The following is an 18,154-nucleotide window of genomic DNA, read 5'->3' as shown; positions in this document are numbered from 1 at the left end:
AACTCTATTGAGAAGATGAGAGTATAAAAGAATCAGAATCCATCCACCATAAAAATTCTATAGCTAACGACTAAAACTAATGCATCAAGGAAAAGCAGTATATTCAAATGATTAGAAAGTATGAAGTAACAGAAAAAGATAGATGAAACCTAAGAGATGTGGCTGCTCCTGGTGAGGGAGATGTGAGTGGAAATCAAGTGATTGTCTTTTAGCCCTGCTTGACTGTTTGAATACACATAAGGAGTCCTCTGATAAAAATAAGGTGTTTATAAAAAAACCAAAGATATGGATTCTCGGCCTTTTGAGTAAGATCAAGTGTAGTCTCTGTTCTTACCAGTTTAAGAAGATAAAAAGAGAACAGGGGAGAAGGAAACAGTGGGGTTGCTACAAAAACCAGAGCAAGGTAAAGGGCTCTCACTGGACAGGAAGGAACAGGGCTAGGACACACACAAAGGTTTGTTTGTTTGTTTGTTTATTTATTTATTTATTATTTACTTATGGAGGCAAATGATAATATATTAATGACTAAAGGGGAAATCAGAACAAACACAGACAGGCTTCCATGAGGTATGCTATGCATGACCAGTTATAAGGAATGGCAAATGTTTGATGGAAGGGAGGGGAAAGGGATAAAATAAAGTCAGGATTTAATGGGAAAGATTTCTATCTCATTAAATCAGGTACTGTATTTACTTTGTAGCAAGAAAGTGCATTCGTAACCTTCCTGCAACCCAAAATGTTTCAGAAACTATTTCTTCTATGCTCCAAAGTCACATAAAAGTTCCTTAAACTCTTTTTTCAATTTTACCACACGGTTCTGTAACTTCCTCAAGGATTATTAGAAAACAAGTTGGTTATCTAATGGCATTTTAAATGCCTTGGCATATGAAACAAAGTTTCTTATAAACTACAATTGGAATTTAATTGCATCAAAAAATATGCACTAAAACATCATATACTTACTCTATTCCTCTCAAACAAACAAAAATCATAGGATTTTAAGTTTGATTATTTCATCGTGACAGATCCATAACAAAACAAATCCAAAACATTAGTTGCTCACCTGCTCAAACTGCTTCATAACAAACATGACTTCAGAAAAATCCAAAATTAGACGTCTTTCAAATCCACTCTCAAAAATCTGTGGACCACAGGTTAAAAAAAACCACACACACACATTAAATATACAGAGAGTACTTTCCCCATTCCTGAAAACAAAAAACACCCAAAACCTTCAAGGTCCTCTAATTTCCAAGCAAGAAGTGGTAGGATGCCTGATACAAGTCAACAGAGTCTCGGGAGAACTCACTCTCAAAAAGAACTTGGTGGCAAGGACACCCCCAGCTGTGAGACACAGGCACTAAGCCCTTCTCCTTGGGAAGGCAGCTGGAATAAGGTAGCGGCAGGCACACTTCAACCAATCTTCTGTCCAAATGCTTGCCCTTCGCCAAAGAAACTTACTTACAGACGTGAGGGGCACTAGGTTTCCAGTGATTATCCAGGACTCTGCCTAAGAGCTGCTTAGTTCTTTCCCAGCTACAGAGAATCATGAAACGGCAGGCAGCACTATTTTACACCTTTCTCCATACTTTTTACTGCTGCACGGCATGAAGCTAGGAGGAACCTAATTGGTCTATTTTCAATCCCGCACTCATTAAAATGCAAATCTCAAATCATCAGATCATTACCCTGCTTAAAAATTTTCCAGGGCCTTCCACTATTTGCAGAATAAAACCCAACCAAACTTTTCAAAGCCAAACAGAGCCTCGCTGATATACATCACACTTCCTGTGTCCATGGAAGCCCAATCGGCATACATTTTTGTACTTTCTGAATGCACCTTACCTTGTGCTGTTCCCTGGCATTTTTAAACCTTCTCTGACTGGCAGATGCTAGTTAACCTTCAAGGACTATCCCAAATATAAATTCGTTGAAAAACATTCTCTGTCCCTCAACCCCAAGCAGAATTAATCATTATGTTTCAAAGACATCAATAAATTCTAAGGATTATAATAACTCGTTCCCTGGGCCCCACTTCCCTAACAAGCAAAAACTGCAGGCACCATACTGTCCACCCTGGAATACCTACTCCATACCTAGCACATGGTAAGCTATACGTGTTGCTGAATATATGCCAAACATTTACTTTATCGCATTTTGTTTTGTCTCTCTCTATTACAGCATGCAACTAACGTCTCCTTAACAAGATTATAAATTCCCTGAAGGCAGAGCCTTTGCACACTTCATTTGTATTCCCCAGGAGGCCTACTCAATGCTAAACATCTTATTAACTACTCAATTAATATTTGTTGAAGTAAATTACTTTCTGTATGGTTTCTTTGATAAAGGTCTCTGGCAAGGAAACATTTTCACCCAGAATCAAAGCAGAAATTACAGCCAAGAGGGTCTCCCGGCAAGTTGTGGAAAGATTGGCTATGTGTATTGTTTGACATAATACCTGTAAAATAAAAGAAAAAACAATGTACACTTAGCAATAGATTTTAATGAACAGACTCTAAACAAATGCAGTTGGGAACTCACCTCACAAACATCGACAGGTTTGGTTATCTTTGATCCATTTCCATGTTTCACAAGTATTAGATATGTTTCTAACAACCTTCTTATCTGTTCAGAACTTTCCCCACAGTTCGTTGTGGTTACTTTTCTATGTAGATCCAAGAGTGATTCCTGCCAATAAAGAATTTAACAGAAAAGAATAACTATAACATATGAAACTCACCTGTTAACCCAATAATGAAAATATTGGGTGAAGCAGTTCAAATTTTCACATTCCTTTGTTTTGAAAGAAAGACATACCTACCAGGAGTCACTAAGAATATCTAACATTTTTGAATGCACAGTCATAAAGTGCTTTGTAAGTGTTTATTCACAATCCTGATAACAACCATGAGGTAGATAATATTACTGTCCCATAATCCCACCGGATGAAAACACTGGGGAACAGATATTTAAGTAACTTTCCCAAGTCACACTACCAGTAAGTGACAAAGCCAAGATTTGAACAGGGGCGGTCTGGCTCTCAGGGCGTTTAGCCACTATGTTCTATTGCATCTCAAAATATCCAAAACAAAAACCAAAAACCAAAAACCAAGCAACCAAACAAAGACCAGGAGATAGAGGGGAAAAAAATATCCTAGTATGTATGCAAAAGTATAAAGATAACAATTATAAAAATACAATCTCCAGGAGTGTTTTGCTAAACTAAGAACAAGAACAATCAACTCTTGGGCTTCTTATTACAAACAAATCCTTAAAAATTAGAACTCACTTGCAAACATTCAAAAAGTGGACCAAAATGTTCCCTGTAGATGTAGGACACAGTGGATTTGACCATGTTTTTGAGTGTTTCTCCAACTAAAATCCATGGTAGCTGAGTTTCTGTTTCAGTAACTGGTCCTAGTTTTTGCAAAATTAGCTTCACTGCCTGTGGGAAGCCAATAATCATTAAAATAAACATGTACAATCTTATTTTTTAAGTATTAACACTGTTATTTCCCAGTCTGATTATTCCCCACTCTGATTAACCCATCTTAAAATCTTATCTGGAATAATCAAAGACAGGGTAGCTTTGATGGTTAACTACATGTCCCAAAAGGAATTTCCAAACTAGGATGGAGAATTTTATCATCCAACTGTCTACTCCTCACTCATTAATCAATTTATGTTACCTTCTAGGATCCAGATGGAGAAGACAGCAATGATTTTGTAAGTAAATACTATACCTAATCACCTAGAACCTACATTAGGTAAGCACTGTTATCAACAACCTAATGCTCCCCATTTAGTGCTTTTTATTTATTCTAGGCTATCCTCTCTCCACACCATTTACATAAATATTATGGGTTTTCTTTTTAATGGCTTTCACACAGACACAAAGTATCCTTCCGGTTATTTACCTTCCCTGTACAGGAATGAAACATATTTCTAACTCCTTTGCACATTTCAAAGAGCAACTGTCCAACTCCTTCTACTTTTTCCGGATGTTCATCAAGATCAAGAAACATTAAATTGAAAAGTGCGTTTTTATCAGAAACCTAAAACACAAAATGCAAATGGAAAACTGTATTTACAAAACAAACAAATCCAAATGAATACATATTATTTACTGGTCCACAGGTTCAGTTAAATGTAATTAGGATAAAATTCTAAAAGGAAGAGAAACCTGTAATGATTTCAAACTATTATAATAGTATACCACTTCTTATTTCATATACAACAGTGATTCGATGAAATAATATGAAGGTCTGTGCCAAGAAAAACTACATAAGGCAATATTTTATTTTTGAAAGCAAATCATATACTTATAAGAGAAATTAATACCAGTGTGACCCTCTAAAATTTACTATGGAAACAAACACAAGTGACACTATGTCATCAGTTCTTTCCAGGAAATTATTATAAAAGTTTCTACTACTCTCACCATTCATATATTTACTGACTTGAATTCGAGGGCACTTCTGATATGCACACACTAAAAGCTACCAAAAACCTAAATAACAATAAACGAGTGACTCAAATTATTTCACATTAGTGAGCAATTTTATGATAAGATAAATTCAAAATGGTAAAAGGTTTATTCATGTATATATATATATATATATATGTGTACACATACATATATACATATATATTTAGTTCATAAAACCATATTATAAAAGATATCTGCTTCTGTTCATCAGATTCTTGAGGATTAATGAGCAATAAACATATATCAGACTAACCTTTCTCATCAAAAACGTAAAACTTTCAGCAGCAAAGTTTCTTATATGTAGTTTTTTATGAGCCAGAAGTGTACTATACATGCTATAAATGAGAAAATAAGACATGTTTAATCACATTTTAATAAACATACATTCCATGTCAACTGTATGTCCAACACTGTGCTAGGTATGCAAGGAATACATTTCAAGTATAAAGCAAGTGCTTTAAAACCTCATTCAACTACCAAGACAGATAAAGGTCACAGACAAGAAAAATCCTAGGACTGGTGGTACAGGTCTTACAGAGAAGACTCCATGAAGAGCTGAGTCCTGAACAATATGAAGAATTCAGGTGGGTACAGTAGTGCGTATGACTAGAGATAAAAGCGAGAGCAAAGATGGGGCGAGCAGAAACAATCTAAAGGAGGCTAGTCTGTCTGAAAGAAAAAGGGTGATGTGGCTGGGTGGGCTGCTGCAGATAAAGCTGCTCAGGTAAAGCAGTCACTGTGAACACCAAACAGAGGAGACTAGGCTTTAGCTTTCATCTCGTAAGCACTTTCTCTGTTACTTCCTGTAAACAACACAACTCCATGGGGTGGGAACTGTTATCCTAGTTCCACAGATAATGAAACTGAGACAGAAAGGTCAAGCAACCTGCTTAAGGTCACACCGCCATGTAGCTATAACTAAATAATTACCTGAATAATCACATTGTTTAAACTGGTCTCCCCAATGACAGGAGAGTATGGAATGTATCTCTCTTACACTGTACCCTCAGTACCTAGCACTTCGTTGCCCATAACAGGTGTTAATAAATATTGGCTAAGTAAGAAGTTAGTATTTCAGAAAGTTTAATTTAGCAGCAGGATATAGGATAAAATAAATGAAGAAAGAACAGGCTGGCAGTCCAGCTAGAAATCTGTTCAAGTCACGCAAGCTTGGGCGAACAAGGGCATGAAAGAAGCTGATGGTAGAGTGAAATGGCAAAAGATGGACCCAAGAGACATTTCAAGAGTCCTTGTGGTGGAAGCAAAGACCTTACAGTGCCCACAAGGCCTGGACCCTTATTAATATGATGTGGCACCGTCTAATTAGTCTCTACTTATACACGCTGCCCCACCACCCAGGATTCTTTGCTGTTCCTCACACATGCCAGGCATGCACCCAAGATGTTCCACTGATAAACTGTAAATTTTGCATGAAGAGGGATTTTTTATCTGTTTTATTTGCAGTTGCATCTCAAGTGCTGTACAGTGTTTAATAAATACTTAATCAAGTGAGTACATGAATAATGGAATCAAGAGGATTTGGGGCCCTTGAAGACAACTGGGTCAAAAATGCCTCTAAGACACCAAGCCTCAGTTGATGAAAGATGGTATCACTGTTGGAAAATGGGCAACCAAAAAGGGCCTAACACAGTACATATTTACTGAACACATGAACGGATGAAGAGATAGTTTGAGCAGGAATGTGCTGACTTTGATTTTAGTAATACTTATGTGAAAATATCCAGGCTGTTGAAGATGTCACACCAACAGCAAATAAATTTAGAAGTGGAAAGCGTAGCTTAGAAGATAAAAAAGTAACAAGAGAAGTCATGAAACCAAATAAGCCATGCAGTGGTCCCTCCTTATCTGTGTTCCACTCAGTGGTCTCAGCTACCCAGAGTCAACTGTGGTCTGGAATCAGGTGCTCCTCCTACTGACCACTGTCAGCTCAACAGGAGCATAGCACTAATGCCACAATGTCTACCTTGTTGTTCATCTCACTTCATCTCATCACATTAGCCTTTTATCATCTCACATCATCACAAGTGTGAGTAGAGTACAATAATGTATTTTCAAAGAGAGACCACATACACACAACTTCTGTTACAGTATGTTGTTATAATTGCTCTATTTATTATTAGTTATTGCTATTAATCTGTGCATTTATAAGTTACACTTTGTCATAGGTATGTATACATAAGAAAAAACATAGCACATACAGAGTTCAGTACTATCTGTGCTTTCAGGTGTCCACTGTGGGGCTTGGAACATAAACCCCACACATAAGGGGGGACTACTGAATACTGCCCCAAGATCTTGCTGGTTTTGACAAAGTAATCTGGTTTCTAATACATTTTACCAAAAGCTTCACAAAGAACCAGCAAAGGCTGGAAAAATATTTCTTTCTCATTCTTTAATCAAGGCAGGGTAGAGGGAAGGGTGGTTCAACCAAGGGTAGGGTAAAGGGGGTTGGTATAAAAACAAAAACGAAATCTATAGTCCTATCCCAAACCCACACCTATACTTGGGAGGAGGGTGGTAATCTTACATATTCCTGTGGCAATTAAAGTATGCAGAAATAATCAGTACACCAAGTGGAAAGCTCCATCAGTCCCAGACTGAAATTGATTATAAACAATCTTTTCCTTAAACAAAATGCAACTACTGAATTCATCCTCTTTCCCTGTCCACATTTGCTCACAATGTTCCCTGAATGTCTCTTCCGGCTTACTTAATATGTTAGGGACTGGGTAAATGCAGATATTTAAGACTGGACTCTTGAACAGTTCACAGGTTTGTAAAGAACATCATTACTATGAACAAACAATTATAACAGAAGTTGTGTAACGTAAGTGTATAGAACACCAGAGGAGTTCAGAGTACAAAGCTTTCACTTTTGGCTAAGGTGCCCGGAAATATTTGTGGAGATTATGGAAACCAAGCCTGACTTTGATGGCAAGAGGCAGGATTTCAATGGCTGCAGATAAGAAAAGACCAGGTCAATGCAGACCGGCCAATGTGGACCACTTTGGCTGGAGAACCAACTTTGTATAGAGATTGAGCTGGAAAGGCAGTCTGGAGTCAAACAGAACCCCAGAGAAAAACAATCAAAAAAATATGTCAGAGTCAGGCAGCCATGTCAGCAGGTACGCATGATGCGTAGTGCACATTTTTTAACTAAACACAGGGCAAGAGTGAGCAATCCTGGTTGCCGGTATTGATAAAGACTGCACTTGAACAAAAAATAAAAACTTGCAAAACTCAGGTGTTAAACTGTTTTGTTACTGAGGAGGACTGTTCTATTGAGGAGCCTAAAGCACACAGTTGTTTTCACAGAGACAATCATGACTATTTAATACATATATATATATAGTGCTTTTGCTCTCAAAACTGATGCAGATGGGGAGCAGGACTGACTTGTAGACAGACATGAGAAATCTTTTGGTGATGATGGAAATGTTTAAAAAAATTTTTTTTTAATGTTTATTTTTGACAGAGAGAGAGAGAGAGAGAGAGAGAGAGAGAGACAGAGCATGAGCAGGGGAGGGGCAGAGAGAGAGGGAGACAAAGAATCCAAAGCAGGCCCCAGGCTCCGAGCTGTCAGCACAGAACCCGACACGGGGCTGGAAGTCACAGACCGCGAGACCATGACCTAAGCCGAAGTCGGACGCTCAACCGACTCAGCCACCCAGGTGCCCCATGATGGAAATGTTTTTAAACTGGATTATGGTGGTATTTGCACAACCCCATAAATTTACTAAACAGTGAATTGTACGTAAGATAAAATAAAATTGAAAAGGGACAAAAATCAAACCAAACCCGAATTAGAGAGAGAAAAGGGTCACCTGTATATATTGGACATGTCCTTCACCATCAGTCTCCACAGGTACTTGTAAAGATAGGACAGTGAGGTGAAAGCCCATTCTAGTAACTCTGTGTCCTGAGTCTCCAGGATTGAGGTGATGGTCAGGAAAAAGTCCTGAAAATGTGGATAAAAGTCCGTCTGCAGATCTCGTGCCAACTGTACAACCAAACTGCATCAAAGATAAGTAGAGGTAACTGATTCTGAGACATGCAGATTAAAAGACAGACTATTTCACAAATGATAACAGATTGCCTGTGATAATAGGATTAATTAAAACTTCCAAACCAAGTCTTGAGAAAGGCATAAAATTTTTCACATTTTAAGAGTTCAGCAAAGAAATTCAGCTGGAGCAAGAAAGTGTATTTTTGTTTTTAATCACAAATTATGCTCATTCCTGTAGCATGAAAGAAATATGAATTTTCTTAAATGTATAAAAGAAAAAAGGAGGATAACTCTAAAGATTCTGCTTTTTGGCAATTCACTAATGTTCTAATCTAACAGAAAAGGTACATTCTTGTTTCCAAATTACAGACACCAGATCTAAGGCAAATGTAGTATAAAACACAACCTTTCTATAATTCAGATAAATGTCATTGAGCTTTCTCTCAACACGTTACTTACTCCAAAAGGGGCTGATAAGCAAAACTGTTCTTGGTTTGCAGGTGAGTCTTCAAACTCTGAACTATCTCATTTTGATGATAGACCAACTGATTGAAGGACTGGCACTTGTCAATAACTTCTTTGTAAAATTTTCCTGGGTGAAAAAAAAAAAAAGAGAGAGAAAGAGAGAGAGAATAGGTTCTGCTTTTCTACCATACCACTAATTTAGTCGTTTTAAACACATAAAGTACAAATGATGGGAGAATAAAATAGAAGCAAAATAGAAAATACCAAAGTGTTCTGTAAGGTTCAATTCTCTCCATTTCAGCAGACCCTCAAAAAAGTAGGTTTCGACTTCCTGCCAAGATTAAAGCAGTCCATTAATCAGGCAACTCAAAGAAAATCTATGATCAAAGTAAATAGGAATAATGATACCTTGAGACAATGATAATAGGAGTTTAAACACATTTTTTTTAAAGGGTGATAACTAACATACTCAAAAAGCAATCAGATGTATAATATGGGCAAAGGATTTATAAACACAGTATTTTGTTGATTTGGTTGCAGCAAATGATTCTTTAAAACCTATGTGATAGTCACACTAAAGAAAAAAATTTTTTTCCTGTTTTCTACAATTTTAGGCCCAGAAAAATGTGCTCTTATAATTCTTTCATTCTGCTTTTGGAAATATGAATTACAACCTTATGGGAAAATACTCCAGCAATCATTAAAATGAAAAAAAAAACAAAAACAAAAACAAAACAGGTATGCCCTCTGACCCATCAATTCCCATTCTGGAGATGCTTTTTATAAAATTTACAAACATACTAGTATAAGGATGCTTATTCAACTTTATTGTAGTGGGTGGAAAACATAAAAAGTGTAAATATCCAACAACAGGAAAGTGCTTGTTGTAACTCATGGTCCATAAATTCTAAGGTATATTATATAGCTACTAAGAATAGTTGTATCTATATTGAATTAGAAGGATGTTGAGGATAAACTCGCAAAACGATAAAAGCAAGTTACGTAGTAAAGTATATGGTAGGAGCCAATATTTTTTAAAAAGACGTCTATAAATATACACATTTGCAAATATTTGTATGACAGAAAAGTACAGAATATATATATACCAAATTGTTCATATTAGTTTCCTTCACAATAAGGGGTAGGAGAGGTGAGATAACAAGTTTTTCTAAGTTCACCAATACGTTGTCATACTGTTTAGCTTATTATCCCAGTGTACATTACTTTGTACTTTGAAAGGTAAAATCAATAAAATTATTACTGTATGTGTGTGTGTGAGTGGAATGTGACAGTACAAATTAGTACACAAACTGCATGCCAAATCTACAATCTCAAAAAAAGAGCAAACCTTTAAAGAGTGCTTTGGAAATCTTTAAAAAATAAAAATGAAGATAAATCAATAGGCAGAATAGAGGGAAAGAAAGAGGATCTCATTAAATTTTGTTCGGTGTCTCTTAAGAGAGAGAAATACACCTAGCAGTTTAAACCTAAATGAAGAAGGCATTCCCAGTATAGCATAGCAGCAGGCACATGTCAGCCATTTTGTGGTAGACTATGTCCCTGTCCCTTTGCCATGTGACTCACAGCCCCTACCACAGAGGGATGGAGTCTATTTTCTCACTCCTTGAATCTGGCCAGGTTTTCTGACTTGCTTTGACCTATAATGTGCAACAGAAGTGATCTTGCAACTGCCAAAGGTAGGCTTTAAGAGGCTTTATAACTTCTGCTTTCTCTCTCTTGAAAAGATTCTGCCATCATGAAAAGAAGCCTAGTCTAGCTTATCAGAGAGTAAACGGCCATGAGGATAACTAGGACTAACAAGCCCCAGTTAAAATGTGATTGAGACCATTCTGGACCATCCAGCCCAAGATCAGATCCTAGGCTCTCTTCTCTAACCTGACATTCTACCTCTTAAACCATCTATCTCTCCTGTGGCTTAAATTATAAACCATATACTGAACTCTAAATCTATAATTCCACCTCCAAAATCACCTGTACTCCTCCAGATCCATATATCCAAATAGCTTTTGGACACCATCATTTGGATGGCCACAGGTACATCAAATTCAGTAAGCCCCAAAAAGAATCAACCCCCTGCATCTCTTCCTACAAATCTACCTTAATAAGTGATGTCCTCAACCACCCAGTTGTTAGAACCAAACTTTAACCTCCTTCCCTCCATAACCAGCAGGTCACAAGTCCTCTCCATTCTACTTCTTTAATATCTCTGGAATCCTTCTCTCCATCTTGACTGCTGCTACCATAATAATTTTCTCACTTAGATGACTACCAAATCCTCACAACAGGTTGTCCTGACTCCAATCCTGCTCTTCCTTTCACATTAAAGCTAGAGAGATCTAAAACTGAGACCTGATCATGTCACACACTCCTCTACCTTACTCCAAGAACGACATCCCAGAGCTTCAGGATAAAATCCAAACTTAGCTTGACATATGAAGTTCTTTATGCTCCTTGATTATTTCTTCAGCTTTATCTCTCACCAGCTATCTCCTTCCCCTATCCCAGTCACCATCAACACAAACACTATACATACAATGAATAACCACATTGAAATGTTTTGCAGTTTCTTAAATGTCACATGAATTTTCTAGTCTCTGTTCCTTTATATAGGTTTCTCTCTCAACATTAAACAGTATTTCCTGCCCTTTTTGCCATGCTAAAACCTATACAAATAAAGCATTATGTGCTTACCCAGATCACATCATTTAACACATTGAATTCACACGTTGGAATAAGGCATCCAAAGGGACAGTGAGCAAAGTCTGACTAGAGTTATAAGTGAAGAACTGTAAGAACTGAAGTTGAACCCCTAAGTTAAAGTCATGTTATAGAGGACCTTAATAGGGTAACAGGGACATAATGAAGATGCAGCAAAAGCAAGATTTTTAAGTACAGGTGTAACTGAGAGCATGGTTAGAACTGGAAATCTAGCTCCTTTCATTTTGTAAAGGAAGAAACTAAGCCCTGGAAAAGTGATGTTCTTAAAACCTCTTAAAAACTGTAGCTTCAGGAAAATGAATCTGCACCAGCAATCAGAATGCACATGGAAAAGGGAGAGGCTGGAATCACAGAAGCCTAAGTATCTAGGTATCAAGACAATTGTCTAACACAGTATCACCTGATAGAACTTTCCACAATGATGGAAATGTTCCATATCTACACTTGTCTAATATTGTAGCACATATGGCTATTGAGCCCATAAATTTCTAATTTGCTTTAATTGAGATCTAATTTGCCATATGTAGCAACTTATAAAATCACACAGGTATAATGCATTTCATATTCATTAAGGAATGGCTTGAAAAACAATTCACTTCTAAGAGGAGAGACTAAAAAACCAACTGTGAATACTCGAAGATCGGCTAGTAAACATTCTCTTACCTCATCATAGCTTGCAGTTCTATCAATCCGGTGAATAATATCAATATTCACATTCGCCAACCGTTCAGCAAATGTAAGAAACTGCGAAAGGGAGGGATATTTAATATACAATCATCATTTAACACTTATCACATCTTGAATATCTGTTTTAAGCGCTGTATAATATAATAATTACATGACAACAATTGCCTTGTGAAAATATAAAGTTTAAAGTTTCAATAAGCCTCCTCACGTACTATCATTACGAATAACAGTATGCTTCTCTTGCAATTTCAGACTTGTATTTTCAATCAATCATAAAATATATAATTGTGTTTTGAAACTAGACGTAGACATCACTGATGAGTCACAAAAGAGAAGTGTAAAAACAAGCTCAAAGACATAGTGTTAAACGCCCTGTACTACTACTATATGAAGAAAATTAAATACTTCCACGAATGTATTTGCAAAAGTTCAGTTATGTCATTTCAAATAAAATTTCCACACTAAATTGTGGTGGATCCAGGTGAAAGTCGGTGATGTGGCTTCCCTGGATCTACTGTTAGGTTTCATAACCCGCTACAAGCACAGGGATCTGGCTAAGTCGTTGCAACAATAGTGTTTTTAAACACATACAGATATACGATTGGTACAATAACAAAGAAACTCTCAGAAGAAAAACTGAAAGTGGTGTCATAGCCATTAGCCAGAAATCACTTACCTCCTTCCGCCGGCTCGCCCCCCAATTTGGTCTTTAAGGAGAAAAGAGTAGTGGAAAACATCTCCTAAGCAATTAGTCTGTGATAATGAATTTAACTCTGGACCAAAAGGAATTCCCAGGCAGGCCAGACCCCACAAACCGCGGGCGAAACGTGCTATTCAGACGTCTTTCCCCATCCCATGTTTACTACACCCGCCAAGTCCCTCTCTTTTGTCAGGTAAGTGACTCACGCTCCGCCCAGAACACCTCAGCCCCCAGTGTCCGGCTCAGACCCAGTTCCAAGGCTGAGGCAGCAGGTACCCACGGTTCCTGGCACAAGTGCCTTTGCTCACCCTGTACGTGTTCTCCGTCTTGTGGGACATAGGCTTTGTCTTCATGGCGGCAGAGACACAGGGGCCCGCGAGGACCTAGGTAAGGATCGAAAGGATGGAACCGATGGTACGGAGGTAAACTTGCTCACACACTTGCACGCTCCAATTTCCAGGTGCTCGGACTCCATCACGTGCGGCTTGTGCCCCTGCGCGCGGCCATGTTGGAGATGGGGAGGAGCCTGGGAGGATCACGTGGGCGGAAAAGCCGACCGAGCAGTCGCAGTCTTCTGGGAAGCGGGCGGGACCGCGGTGAGTTGATGTTGGAGTAGGCGTGGAATTCTTTTTCTCCTTTCAGGGAAGACTTATAAAAAAATATATGTATTTTTATTATAAAAGAAAATCTTCCTGTCAGTATTATCGACTAACAATCACTACCCTTCACTATGAGCCTTATACCACGCAAAGCTCTTTACATCCAGAATTTTACAGACAAGGGCAGTGTGAACGCTACATGGACATAATTGAGGTGCATTTTTTAATTTTTTTTTTTTACATTTTATTTATTTATCTTTTTTGAGAGAGGGAGAGAGACAGAGTGCAAGTGGGGGAGAGGCAGAGAGAGAGGGAGAAACAATCCGAAGCAGGCTCCAGGCTCTGAGCTGTCAACACAGAGCCCAACGCGGGCTGGAACTCACAAACCTTGAGGTCATGAACTGAGCCAAAGTCTGTGGCTTAACTGACTGAGCCTCCCAGGGGCCTCTGAGGTGCATATTTTTGAGCCCCTTTGGCATACGAAGGAAGCAAGGATGTGCAGCTGGTAAGTGGCAGTCGCAGAAGTCTCTGAGCGCCAAAGTCATATTAACCATTACTGTCTGAATAAAATTGAAAAATAGAAAAAGAGTTTTATTTTTTTAATTTACTTTTTTAATGTTTTACTTATTTCTTAGAGAAAGACAGCATGAACAGGGGAGGGACAGAGAGAGGGAGACACAGAATCCGAAGCAGGCTCCAGGCTCTGAGCTGTCAGCACAGAGCCGGACACAGGGCTCGAACTCAGGAACCGCGAGAGCATGTGACCTGAGCCAAAGTCGGACGCTTAACCCACTGAGCCACCCAGGCACCCAGAAAAGGAGTTTTAAAGAAAAATCTTAATTTCATAAGCAACCAGTTAAAATTTGGGTATTTTTCCTACCACTGTTATGTTGTTAAACGTAATTGTACAAGCAGCTGTATGTGTATTTTTTTTTCACGTATTTATTCAGCAAGTATTTCTTGAGAATCTACTTGGGCCATGCACTGTTGTGTGAATTGAACAAGACACAATAGTAATAGTAATAGTAATAATAATAATAATAATAATTCTGTTTGGAAGTATTTAGTCTGAGGTGCTTACATCTTAGACAAGGAAAGATATTAAGTAGACAATTGAATACATTCCTGCCCAGAGCTTGGTGTAGAGGTCAGGACTGGAGGTGTGACTTAAATACCTTAAACACTCTTTAACTATTGAATCATGTGGAGTATTTATAAAGCCGTGGAACTGGATGAGATATTTTAGGGAGAGAGCTATGGAAAGGAGGGTGAAGAAGAGAAGAGGACCGAGTTGATCCTTGGAGTGCTCTAACATTTAGCAGTGGCCTGGAAGGGAGATGGGATAGAGAGCCAGTGAGGTAGACAGAGACTAGTCTTGGCATGGATGAAGAACCACTGGTCAACTATGCTGAAAGCTAAGTCTGGGGAAGTAGCTGCTGGATCTAACAAGGTGAAGGTCACTGGTGACCTTGACAAGTACGGTCCGGTATTGAAGAAAGGAAGCAAAATATGCATAGACTGTGGAGGGAATCGGATGAAGAAGTGAAGTAGATCTAAACACTTTCATATTATTATTGGCATTACAACATCAATATTTTGTATGTCATCATGGGGTTGTAAATATTTTTAACGCCTCCGTAGCATTTATGGACTTTTTTTGCAGACGTACACAACTTTAATAACTATAGATTAGCAAAACAATAAGACAGATACAATACAGTAAAGTGGGTGAGGTAGAGATAGAAAGGACAGAAGGACACTGAATATGATCACAGCAACCAATGGTGATTCCTTTGGTGCCCTAAGGAGGTCATGAGACTCTTCACTCATGTCGCCAGCAAATAAATGCAAGTTCACCACCAAGTCTGGAAGATAAGTAGTGGCAGTAATGCTGAGTTTAGGATAGGGGCAGGGGCCCTCTTTGTCCCAAAGTGTTAATACTCAAGGATGCCCGGGCTCTGAGTGTTAGGTCAGCATTGTGTCATCAGGAGAGGGCCCTCTTCAGGACAGTCTTCCTATTCCCTAACACTAGGTGGAGAAACAGGTCTCCCCACTCAGAGTAACGAGGCTCCGTTATGCCGTGGCCTTTTGATGCGTAGCAGCACTGCACACCGCTGTACCTCTTGCCAGCTTCACTGTGTTTACCAAGCGCCCTTCCTGCAGATGGATTCATGTGAAGCAGAGAGTGAGCAAATCCGGAGGAGATGGGAGGAACCACAATGGTGGGATTTGAGGGACAGGAGTTGGCTGGAGGAGCAGGTTTGCACCGCGTTGGGTCCCTCCCAGGCATCAGTGAGATTGCTATTGCTCAGGAGTGCCTGCTCCCTAGGTTTGAAGGCTGGCATCCCAAGGTAAGGGCAGCTGGCACAGCAGAAAGCATTACCCAGGTAGAAATTTCTACAAGCCCACTTGGGCTGTAGCTCACCTGTTCCCTTGACTTCTCTTTCTCCAGTGCAGAGTGAGGCCACAGGTGCAATTCTTCCTCTTTTTTCCCCCTTCCTCACACAAAGGAGCCCACAGGGAAGCTGAATCTGGCTTCTTAAAATTTTCCGGATCCAGCTGCTCATCGGAGTCAATGAGATCCATGCTCTCATCCTCCATGTCATTGGCTGAGAGGGTCCAAAGCTTGGCTGCTGCAGGGTCCATAGCAGGCTTCATCAGAGGAGAAGACTTCTTGGCAATGGAAAGCTTCAGTTGACCAGAAGAACACACTTCAAAGTTGGGTTTTTGCCGGCAATCTGTAAACAAAGCAAACTGTCACTTTGGTAACAGGTGTTCTTGGACAGACTGTATCTCTTCAGGGTTCAAGGGCTCCTGCTGCAGCTCTTTCACTTCCACAAGACCAGAAAGAGTCAGGGCCAAACACAGCTTAGATGTTGTCCTCCCTTTGCTATTGTTGACTACAGCTGTCTCTACCAGCTCTTTCAGAAAAAGACATCCACCAGGGCATCTCAGCCCAAATCTCAGCACTGTGCAGAGTAGTGCTTCTAGGAATTACACCCAACAAAATAATGTCAAGGCTAGATTCTTTGTGGGCAGATTGCAACAGCTGGTTGATGTTTTCCACAGACACTTGGCCCTCATTGCTGATTAATGTTTGAAGCTTATCTATCAGATATTTCAGAGCTTCCACCAAAGATGACTTACCCCAGACCACTGCCACAGACTGGCCAGCCAAGATCCCATAAGTTGCCATTCCTGCAGTGCTGATGGACCTAGAAACTTCTGTTCAGGGCTAGCTCCTGGCTTCTGGATTTTTTAATAATAAAGTATAGAAGTGCCTAATATTTGGCTTGCCTCCAGTAAGCTAACTGGCTTTTTTTCTTTAGGTGGTCCTTCCCCTTAATGCATCACAAGTCTCTTAAGGAATTCTGTGAAAGCTGCAGACTTTCTCCTTAGAAAAAAGCAGATAAGCTCATTCACACTGAAGTGTGTAGATGATTGCCGAAAATTAGAAGTCTTCAGTCCCCTGAAGGTAAGAGCCCTCACTCTAAGCAATATTCCCAGCCTATTGCTAAAATCACCCCAGATAATTGTGTCCTTTTCTTTCTCTGTTGTTTATTTTTGATGGTGGAGTTAATGGGACAATAAGGAATGGAGAGAAAAATGAAAATCAAGGACACTAAAAGAACTGACACTTGCAAGTTCTATATTGCGTTGTTACTCATTATATGATTCTCCTGTACAGGCATACCTTATTTTATCATGCTTCATTTTTATTGTGTTTCACAGATATTGCATCGTTTTGTTTTGCTTTATTTTTTGCCAATTGAAGGTTTGTGGCAACCTTGCATAGGGCAAATCTACCAGTACCATTTTCTCAACAGCATTAGTCACTTTATGTCTCTGTGTCATATTTTGGTGATTCTGGCAATTTTTCAAACTGTTTCATTACTATTATATTTCTTATAGTTATCTGTGATCAGAGATTATGACTTGCTGAAACCTCAAATGATGGTTAGCATTTTTTTGTCAATAAAGTATTTTTTAAAGTTTTTATTTAAATTCCAATGAATTAACATACAGTGTTATATTAGTTTCACGTGTACAATATGGTGATTCAACACTGGCATACATCACCCGGTGCTCATCACAGGTGCACTCCTTAATCCCCATCACCTATTCAACCCATCCCACCCCCACCTCCTCTCTGGTAATCATCAGTTTGTTCTGTATAGTTAAGAGTCTGTTTTTTGGTTTGCCTCTCTGTTTTTTTTTCCCGTAGCTCATTTGTTTTATATCTTCCACATATGAGTGACATCATATGGTATTTGTCTTTGACTTATTTCACTTAGCATAATACTCTCTAGCTCCATCCGTGTTGTTGCAAACGACAAGATTTTTTTCCCATTCATTTGACTCACTTTATTGCAATATTTGTATTATTGGGATAATCTGGAACTGAACTTGCAATAGGTCTGAGGTATGCTTGTATTGACAATTCTGGT

General features: G+C 38.9%; 1 protein-coding gene and 1 pseudogene across 2 annotated transcripts in view; both read right to left on the bottom strand.

Moving 5' to 3' along the window:
- UTP20 (UTP20 small subunit processome component) overlaps positions 1-13,635 on the bottom strand; it is a 109,842-nt gene extending 96,207 nt beyond the window's left edge. The window contains exons 1-11 of one of the 2 annotated variants that reach the window (XM_030323493.2): positions 13,416-13,635; positions 12,384-12,464; positions 9,246-9,312; positions 8,976-9,108; positions 8,335-8,523; positions 4,743-4,824; positions 3,918-4,055; positions 3,290-3,445; positions 2,542-2,688; positions 2,324-2,458; positions 1,064-1,141 (exon numbers count right to left, since the gene is read on the bottom strand). In XM_030323493.2, coding sequence (XP_030179353.1) covers positions 1,064-1,141; positions 2,324-2,458; positions 2,542-2,688; positions 3,290-3,445; positions 3,918-4,055; positions 4,743-4,824; positions 8,335-8,523; positions 8,976-9,108; positions 9,246-9,312; positions 12,384-12,464; positions 13,416-13,460 — 1,251 coding nt within the window. In that variant the 5' untranslated portion in view covers positions 13,461-13,635. The remainder of the gene's footprint in view (positions 1-1,063; positions 1,142-2,323; positions 2,459-2,541; positions 2,689-3,289; positions 3,446-3,917; positions 4,056-4,742; positions 4,825-8,334; positions 8,524-8,975; positions 9,109-9,245; positions 9,313-12,383; positions 12,465-13,415) is intronic. The other variant, XM_030323492.2, reaches the window with a different exon arrangement.
- A 2,396-nt stretch (positions 13,636-16,031) lies between these two features.
- LOC115519494 lies at positions 16,032-16,902 on the bottom strand (annotated as a pseudogene).
- Between the last annotated feature and the right edge of the window lie 1,252 nt (positions 16,903-18,154).

This window comes from Lynx canadensis, chromosome B4 (assembly GCF_007474595.2).
Source record: "Lynx canadensis isolate LIC74 chromosome B4, mLynCan4.pri.v2, whole genome shotgun sequence".
Classification (NCBI taxonomy): Eukaryota; Metazoa; Chordata; class Mammalia; order Carnivora; family Felidae; genus Lynx; species Lynx canadensis.
This window is presented reverse-complemented; position numbering and strand designations above follow the sequence as displayed.